This window comes from Varanus komodoensis, unplaced genomic scaffold, assembly GCF_004798865.1.
Source record: "Varanus komodoensis strain SLA01 unplaced genomic scaffold, ASM479886v1 scaffold80, whole genome shotgun sequence".
NCBI lineage: Eukaryota > Metazoa > Chordata > Lepidosauria > Squamata > Varanidae > Varanus > Varanus komodoensis.
The window spans coordinates 2,632,562-2,641,560 of NW_025336482.1; the positions used below are offsets into that span (position 1 = coordinate 2,632,562).

Here is an 8,999-nt window from a genome sequence, read left to right on the forward strand (position 1 = left end):
CCCCCCAAATTGGTGATCCATCCCTGCTTCCTGAGACAGAGAATTTCATAGTTAACTGTGTGCTGTGTGGAGAAATACTTTTATTGCCTGAACTGAATGTTGGCCTTTGCACAGTCAATCAATCAATCAATCAATCAATCAATCATTGGTCCTGCCCAGACTCTGAATGCAAATGTAACTAAATTTCACTCCCATAAGTGCACAGCGGAGTCTCTTTCGAGGAGGCCATCGGGGCCAAGCTATTCTTCCCACTTGAGGTGGAAACACCTCCTCCTCTGCTGTGCTGAATCCCCGTAGTGGGAGAGGAAAGCCGAGTCGTAAATAAAGAGAACCCCACTTGCAGGTTAAATCTATTTCAGGCTGTTCATACGAGAGCTCCCTGGACTTTCTTCAACTTGGGTTAACAGCGAAGCGCCTCAGCAGACACAAAGCTTCCAGGCTGCTCTCAGTTCGCACTGAGAGATTTCTGCATCTTTTAAAAGCCGGCACTGACTGCCAGAACTGTTTCCCGTAACAGGCACTGTCCCTGTAAGGTTCAAGCTGGGCAGACACCCCTCCACCCCCCCCCACACACACACACTGGCTGAGATCTCACAAGGACTCTCCACCTGAGTCTCCTCCGGAGGCAAACCCCAGCTGTCTCCACAATGCCTTTAAATCATAAAGTTGTGCAGAGTACGAGAAGTCTGGTCTGTTTTGCAGACCCCGCAGGTGAGGGCGGTCCCCGTTCCACATGTTTGTTCCTTTGTGATGCACACACTGGTGTCTGTGTACGTGATGGAGACAGAGCAGAAGTGAAAGGGAGAAGACCTGGGTGAGACGGGGAGAGAGACCCCGTCCGGTCCTGGAAGAATAACTTGGAGGGAGGGCCAGCATTCCCCCATGCATTATCTCTCGTTGCCATGGCAGTGGTAATATTATTAGCCTCCACTGACGCGAGTTGCTGTATCTGCACTGTATTGGGGCTCCGTCGGAACGGCGGGAACTCCTTGTGGTCACGTTTCGCCTCCGGAGCAGGGGCTCCGTGCCCCCCTTCCAGGGGTGGAGTCCGGGGGGGCGGTGCCTGCGGAGGGAGGCGAGTTCCAGCAGGTGCCCCTGGAATGGCGCTCACTGTCCACCTGCCCACGCGCCCCCTTCCCCTTCGGTGCCTGTGCCAGATGCTCCATTGTAAGCCCTGCAGGGCGGAGTTCAGGGCTTGGTGCTTGTCAGCGGTGCCGGTTAACATGGGCTCCGTGGCGTGTTGTCATAATGCTTGGGGTGGCCAGCAGGGCTGCTCCCGGGTGAGTGGGGGTGGCAGGGGCTGCTCTCCGCCATCCTTCCCAGCCGCTCCGCCACTGCCGCCTCCTGGCTGCCACCGACTCGCTCAGCAGGCGAGCGCCAGGCAGTGTGGAGGCCGGGCACTGCCACGAGGAATTCAAACACAGCTGCAGGGGCCAGGCGGTGCGCCCTGGGGAGCTGTCCTGACCGACCATGCCAGTCTGGCACTGGCCTGGCTCACCTCGCTCCTGCTGGCCGCTCACTCCCCGTAGGCAATTAGAGATGTCCCCTGCTAGGGCTGTTCTTTATCTCCCTTTAATGGTTTGTTTTTGAATATGACACAATACATGCATCAAAAGCTGCAGCAAAAAGCTGCTGCAAAGGATGGCATGTGAATGTTTCAATTAAATTAAAATAAGATTAATTAAATATACATTTTCAGAACTTTTTATTTTATGCTTTGTTGTATTTCTTAAATGTTAAGCATAATAGGGCTGGCTAAAGACATTTTTCTGCTTGAGGCAATAATCTATCTATCTATCAATCATATGTATATACTGCCTTTTTTCCTTTCAAAGAATTAAAGATGGTTTACATAATTTCCCCCCTCCTCTCAATAGCAGCAACCCGATGAGGCACGTTGGACTCACAGTCTGCCACTGGCCCAAACTAACTGTTAGCTCAAGTGGAAACTAGGATCCAGAGCACTCTCAGTGCAATGACTGGATGCACACAACATGATAAACTATAGTGGTGTATAAACCAAAGATGGCTAGTTTGTACGAATACTGCCAGAGCGGGGTGGTGTGACTTGGTGTCCTGCAACAGCAGAAGGTGGACCTGATGGCCTTCATGGCCCCTTCCAGCTCTACTATTCTATGTTCTATGAAGGGGAAAACCTGCCTAAAACCAGGAAAGCACCTGATGGCAGCCAGCGAGGTGGGGGGGGGGGCTGTCCTTTGCACAGGAAGGTGGTCACTCTGAGATTAGTCTCACTCGGGGTGTGCTTCTCTGTCCCTCCCCAGACAAGCAGCAAGAGGTGGAAATCCCATCCTCTGCCCCTAAGAAGAAAGCGAAGGCGAAAAAGAAGCACCTCATGTCCCGGATCAGCGGCATCAAGAAGGTGTCGCACAGCCACGCCATCACCCGCCTCTCCATCCCTCGCTTTGGGGTCAAGACAGACCAGGAGGGGCTGCTAGCCAAGGTGAGGATATGCAGAAGACTCTTGGGGGGGGGGACATGCCCCCCCAGGCATACAGAAGGGGGCACGGAGCTCTTCCCCTTCTCAAAAATCAAGTTTCTAGTTCTCTGGCCAAAAAGATGAGGTACTAAAGGCAGAGGCCACTTGGAATGGCATGTGCAAGCATCTTTGAAGGCTTGGAGATGAGTTGGGGGCTTTTGGGGGTGGAGAAAAGGGTTAGTCCCTGTGCTGGTGGGATACTCTCCCTTTTGGGCTCCTGCAAAACCTTTTATCAGAGTACAATAATTATATTCAGAATGCAATAATTGCTCAGATTAAGCAATGCAAGGCCTGTGAGAAGCTGGGAGTAAACGGAAGGGGAAGGAAGGAAGGACGGAAAGAAGTGGCTTGGAACCGAGAACAGGGATGGAAGGAAGAGGGCTGAGACGAGAGAGGAGCTGGGACTCTTCCCCTGACCCAGTGGCCATGCAGCTCAGCCTGGTGCGAGTTGTCAGCCAAGGCATCTGGAGGGCCCCTTCACAGACCCTAATCTAAACATGGCATGGCATGAATGAGCCACATGGGGGCTGCCACCTCCAGTGGGAGCAGAAGCGCCACCTGAATGCAGAACTCTGGCTTGGCTCTCCCCTGACAAAGAGAAATGCAAAGGATAATCGCATCCCCTTTCATTTCTGCCCAGTGATGCAGCCCAGGCAGGGAGCCCCGAGTTCCAATCTGTATTTCTCACACAGATGATTCAGTTAATGCCCTGTGGCTCAGCCACAGAGGAGGGTCCTAAGGGTTTCCATGCAAGGCGGTTAACACACTGCTTCTGCTTGAGGCTCCACACATGCCACCAGGGGCTCTTCCTTTCTTGCTTTCCCCCTAGGCGGCACGGTGGCACAGCAGGCACACAAGTGGAAAAAGCATTTTATTTTGCTTTATTTGTTTTATTTATGGTTTATTCTATCACATTTTCTCTGCTCTAAACAAAACTTAACAAACACTCACCGGAAGTATTCTTCAGAAGCAGAAGTGAAGCGGGAGCCTCCTGAAATCATCTCAAGCGTCTGTAAACAACAGCCGAGCAGGGAAATGATGAGAACGCAAGAGCTACCTTCTGTAGCAACGTTCTTCTGCTCAGCCAGTGCTCACCACACTGCTGGGTAAAAAAAGGCACATCACATGAGAAAGTGGGGGAGGGAGCAGGAAAAATTTAAGCAGGGAGGGTGCGGTGTCCTGCTCATTCTCTCGCATCTGGGGCAGGGGCGGGGAGATGGCCATCCAGCTGCCCTGTGCTATCTCTTGCACCTCATCCGTTCACTGGCCCACCGCCGGCGCATGTCAGGAAATCCAGATGTTGACAAGTGGTCTTGGGTCTGCCTGCCTGGGGGGGGGGGGCAGCTTTCCAGCACCGTTCAGGGTGATGGCCCCCCTTCTTTCCCTCCATGCCCCCCTTTTAGGAACTGAAAAATTTGAACCGCTGGGGTATGGACATATTCAGGGTCGCGGAGCACTCCGGACAACGTCCTCTGACTGTCCTTATGTACGTCATCTTCCAGGTGAGCCCAGCACTGCCTCGCAGGAGTGGCTGCTGTGCGGGGGCGGCCGTGTGGCTCTTGGTCTGGCCGCGTAGAGGCGTCTGAAGGGGCTCGGTGGCCCCTTTAAGTGGGGCTGCTTAAAAGCGGACGTAGCTGACAAAAAGTTAGATGTGTTAAATACTGAAATGCCAAAGACACCAGGCAGACGCCGCTGCTGCGTGTCTTGCGGCCACTGCTCTCCGGGCTGGTCCTTCCCAGTCCTGCCACGCTGTCCCCGTGCTTGTCGCCTCTGAAAGGGCTCTGCTCAGGCCGGCAAGGCGGACGCTGCCATGCGGTGTCATTTGGGTCCTTTCCCTTCACTCATCCCTGTACCATGGCCACCACGAGGATCTCCCAAGGGACATTTGGCTCTTTCACATTTGCCAAAGCCCCCGAGACCCTGAAGAGCTGAAAGAGACCCCCTCCCTGCTACAACCTTAAGGACATTTCAGTAAGGACAAGGCACTCTGTCCCATGCTCGTCCGAAATGACCTCTTCCACACTCTGCTGTTTGCAGGAAAGGGACCTGCTGAAAATTTTCCACATTCCTGCGGACACTTTCATCACCTTCCTGATGACGCTGGAGGACCACTACCACCGCGAAGTTGCCTACCACAACAACCTCCACGCGGCTGATGTGGTACAGTCCACCCACGCCCTGCTCGCCATGCCAGCTCTGGATGTGAGCAGGGGTTCTGGGCGTGGGAGGCTTCTGGCTTGTCCTCACATGGCGGCCAGTTTGGAAGTGTGGGGCACACAGCTGGCAGTATTTTGCTGGCCCCACGGTTGGAAACCATGTCCCTGGTTGCTGGAGGGGATCTGGGAATCATTGACACCCCTTCCCTGAGATTTGGAGATGAAGGGCCAGGTTCAGGCAGCCCGTACCAAATGGCTTGTTTTGCTTTTGCAAATGGCTTTGAGTCCTGTTGCTGTAGAAAAGTGGCATAAAATATAAACCTGATCTAAAAACAAATCAGGTTCTCTGCCAATCCATGGCAACAAACCAATTTTGTAAGCTTTCATCTGCCTTTTTGCCAAAGAATCTGGATTGCTTGCTTGGTACTTGGCCTTTGCAAAGTACTTTTCAACTAGATGCAATATCTTGCCGGGAAGATTCATGACTGCCGCCTACACCAAGGATTGTGGCTAAGCTCAGCAGGAAAGAGTGGTCTGAGGGCTGGGCAAAGGCATTTGCACCCTGTTCCTAAAAAATTCTGGGTGCTGCCCCCTGAGCATTGCAGCCATCACACCGCTCTCGGGGCGAGCGGCAAAGACAGCGAGCGCGCTTCCCTTCCCTTGCCCACTCCTGCACTTTGGTTCCTCCTGCAGGCCATCTTCAGCGACCTGGAGATCTTGGCCGTCATCTTTGCGGCTGCCATCCATGATGTTGACCACCCCGGCGTCTCCAACCAGTTCCTGATCAACACCAGTGCGTGAACTGCATTAGCCGCTTCCCAGCTTCCCCTGCCTCCAGCCCTGTACTCTCCTTTGCATCGGTTCACCCCTCGCCCCCCCCCCCACGGGACACAGACCTGCCCCCTTGCTACACCCACCAGTGGAGGATGCGGGAGGAGCACTGAGGGAAAGTTGTGGCCGTGGGGGCCTGGCTTGGCTGGGCAATTCCTGGGCAGCCTCCTTACATGGAGCCTGAACGTGCGTCAAGGAGCCAGAGAGCTCCTGGAGTGGCACGCAGTACAATGAAATAAACTGAAATCAATAGAACGAGGCCCTATCAATTAAACTAAATCAAGCCATCAATAAAACAAGCAGTAAGTGAAGACAAGAAAGTGAAGTACGAACACCAGGGAGAACAAACCCCTCAGAGCAACTTTTCGCAGTGTCGGAAGGATAACAGAATGCCACGAGCCTCCCTGGAGACTGCAGTCCATATGCAAAGTTCCACTGATTAAAAATAGACCTTCTCCCCAGTCACCAGTCTCTGCAGACGGGGCAGCCGCATGGTCCACCCACGTGTTAAACTTGCAGAGTGAAGCTCTATGCTCTGTGAAGGCAGCCCAGCCAAGCAGATGCTGGGGATCACTGCCCCCCACTTCTAACCTGGGCAGCACATCATGCTGGTGCCCTGGTTCCATGCCCTGTGCCCACGCCCTTTCCACTGCTCCGGCCACCCCACTGAGGGTCTCTTTCCTCGCCAGATTCTGAGCTGGCCCTGATGTACAACGACATATCAGTGTTGGAGAATCACCACTTGGCCGTGGGCTTCAAGCTCCTGCAGGAGGAGAACTGCAACATCTTCCAGAACTTCTCCAATAAGGAGCGCCTGTCCGTCCGCAAGATGGTGATCGACATGGTGAGGAGTGCTGCGCACGGGCATTTCCCCCGGGCGGGAGCCTTCAGCCTTGACAGCCACTCCCTGGCCTGAGCTTCTGCACCCCAATTCAAATGGGGTGCCGCTCCTTGAGCCCAGACCTGGGTTCCAGACCAGTGTCTGGCAGGCAGAGGCCACAGACTCTGCGCTGTCGCCGAGTTAATCCGATCCTTCATCAACAGGGCCATCCCTGCTCACCCATTTTTTCCATCTCTGCCTGGAAACTGATAACTTAGTTCCCTGATCTGCCTCTTCTTTCTTGTTCTGCTGGTGTCCTTATTAGCATTAAGAATTGTTTTATATAGTTCAAAGCACGCAAAAAAGCCATATTTTTGTGGATTTGGACAGGTCCTGGCCACAGATATGTCCAAACACATGAACCTCCTGGCTGATCTGAAGACCATGGTGGAGACCAAGAAGGTCACCAACTTGGGTGTCCTGCTTTTGGACAACTACTCAGACCGCATCCAGGTGAGGTCTTGAGGGAAAGGGATAAAAGGGGAAGTGGCAGAATTGACGTCCAAGCTTGAAAGCGAGAGAATACTCAGCAGTGCGGCAAAGCCAGTGCCAGGCTCAGAAAGATACAGTCTACATGGAGAGCATGAAATTCAGTTTTGTTTGCAGTGGGATTGTTCAGGCAGGACCAGGCGGGCAGAGGGGCACAGACAGAGGGGCATGTCGGCAGGCAGAACCACACTTTCTCTGCTGTACCAAAGCGTCAAATAGCAGTGGTGCCCCTCTGCTTTTCGCGTGCCTCTGGTGTGCAACGGGTCGGCAGCACTGGCGAGTTAAATGGCAAACTGAGTAACCTCAAGAGGCATTGGAATGCAGCCTGGAGATTGCCCTGGGTGTGGGCGCAAGGGGGGGCATTGCCTTCTCCACCTGCCTGCCTGCCTGCCTGCCTGCCTGCCTGCCATCCAGAGGCACCTGGGGCAAGGCATACCACTCGCTCTCCCCCCTTGCAGGTCTTGCAGAACGTTTTGCACTGTGCCGACCTGAGCAACCCGACCAAACCACTGCCGCTGTACCGCAAGTGGACAGAGCTCATCATGAAGGAGTTCTTTGGGCAGGGAGACATTGAGCGGGAGAGAGGAATGGAAATCAGCCCCATGTGCGACAAGCACACCGCCTCCATTGAGAAATCCCAGGTGAGTTCAGCTGGGGGGTGGAAGCAGCAGGGAGCAGAATCCAGCTGGGGGCTTCCCCGCTGCCCGACCCCTTGCTGCCCTGCTGGCCCTCTTCTGCAAGAGCTGGGTCCCATTGATCCTGCTTGCACAGTGAACATGTGGGGTGCAGGAGAATCGGTGGGGTGTGTGCACGCCTGGGCTGCACCCTTTCTAAGCCCACAGGAATCAGGTTGGATGTTACACGGATGCGAACTACCCAGCAAGGAAGTTTTTTCTGCTTTAGACCAGGGGTGGCGCTCCAGGGAATTAGCTGGGATCAGGCAGCATCAGTCTGAAAAGTCCAGACATGGGGAATTCCAGGGAACGGTTTGGTCAGGCGTGGCCAGCAGCTGGCCTGCAACTCCCTCCTTCATTGTTTGCTATACTGGCAGGGATGATGGGAACCTGTGAAGGAACAAGTATTCCTCACAAGGGAAACATCGTCCATTTTCTGGCACCCAGATGTTGTTCTGGTACTCTGTGGAACGGGAGGCTTTTAAGCCCTAGCTTCCTGGGCACCCCTCCTTCACCTGAGGACTGGTCGTCTTGTGGGCAGAGGAGTCCTATTCCTGAGGCAGCTATTTTGCTCTCTAGTTGCTTGGCTTTCGAGGGGCTGAGGGGTTTATGGCTGCACCTTCCTCCACAGCAGCTTCTCTGCTGAGGTGCTCTCAGTTCTCTCCCAAAGAGGCCTCCCCAGGTGTGCAAGGTGCAAAGATTCCCAAAAAGCGGTGGGGAGGTTCTGTTGAGTTTTTAAGCACTTGGGTGCTGGAGCTGCACACCGGGAGATCCCACAGGGCGTGATGGGAAGCAGACAGAACATTGCGGGACCCGTGGGCAGAATCGTTTTGGAAAGGCAAGGTTCTTTTTCCTGTGCACAAAGGGCCTTTTTCTAGGCATGCGTTTGGACTGCTTGTGGTGCAGATTTGGAACCCGGATAATGGCATTCCCCTGCTCGTCTCTTCCTACAGGTTGGGTTCATCGACTATGTAGCCCATCCACTCTGGGAGACCTGGGCTGATTTAGTGCATCCAGATGCTCAGGAAATCCTGGATAATCTTGAAGACAACCGGCAATGGTACAAAAGCATGATCCCACGCAGCCCTCCAGCCCCCGCTGATGAGCTGGAGTCTGAGACAGGTGGGGCAGCCTCCAAGAAGTTCCCTTTCCAGGCCACCCTGGAGGAGGAGGGAGAAGAAGCAGAGGCCAAGCCAGAGAAGGTGATCCTGCCAGAGGAGACCAGTGAGTCCGACACCTTGGACACCACCACCGACACCTCCGAATCAGCAAATGAGCCTCTGACCTCCCCCGCGGGCACAGTGGGCAGCCCTCCTCAGAACACCCCCCTCGACCAGGCAGGGGTGTCGAAGGTCAAGAACCGCAGCCTGGCAGCCCAGCCCCCTGAGCCAGCGGGGGCGGGCACTGCAGCACAGGGCGCAACCCCTCTCGATGGGGAAGGAGATGCCACCTGTGTGCCCCTGCGCCCATAG

The 8,999-nt window shown here is 54.5% G+C and overlaps 1 protein-coding gene across 1 annotated transcript in view; it reads left to right on the plus strand.

Moving 5' to 3' along the window:
• PDE4C (phosphodiesterase 4C) overlaps window positions 1-8,999 on the plus strand; it is a 23,551-nt gene extending 14,552 nt beyond the window's left edge. The window contains exons 9-16 of the mRNA XM_044455919.1: window positions 2,283-2,461; window positions 3,901-3,999; window positions 4,535-4,699; window positions 5,347-5,446; window positions 6,174-6,328; window positions 6,695-6,817; window positions 7,312-7,494; window positions 8,481-8,999. Coding sequence (XP_044311854.1) covers window positions 2,283-2,461; window positions 3,901-3,999; window positions 4,535-4,699; window positions 5,347-5,446; window positions 6,174-6,328; window positions 6,695-6,817; window positions 7,312-7,494; window positions 8,481-8,999 — 1,523 coding nt within the window. The remainder of the gene's footprint in view (window positions 1-2,282; window positions 2,462-3,900; window positions 4,000-4,534; window positions 4,700-5,346; window positions 5,447-6,173; window positions 6,329-6,694; window positions 6,818-7,311; window positions 7,495-8,480) is intronic.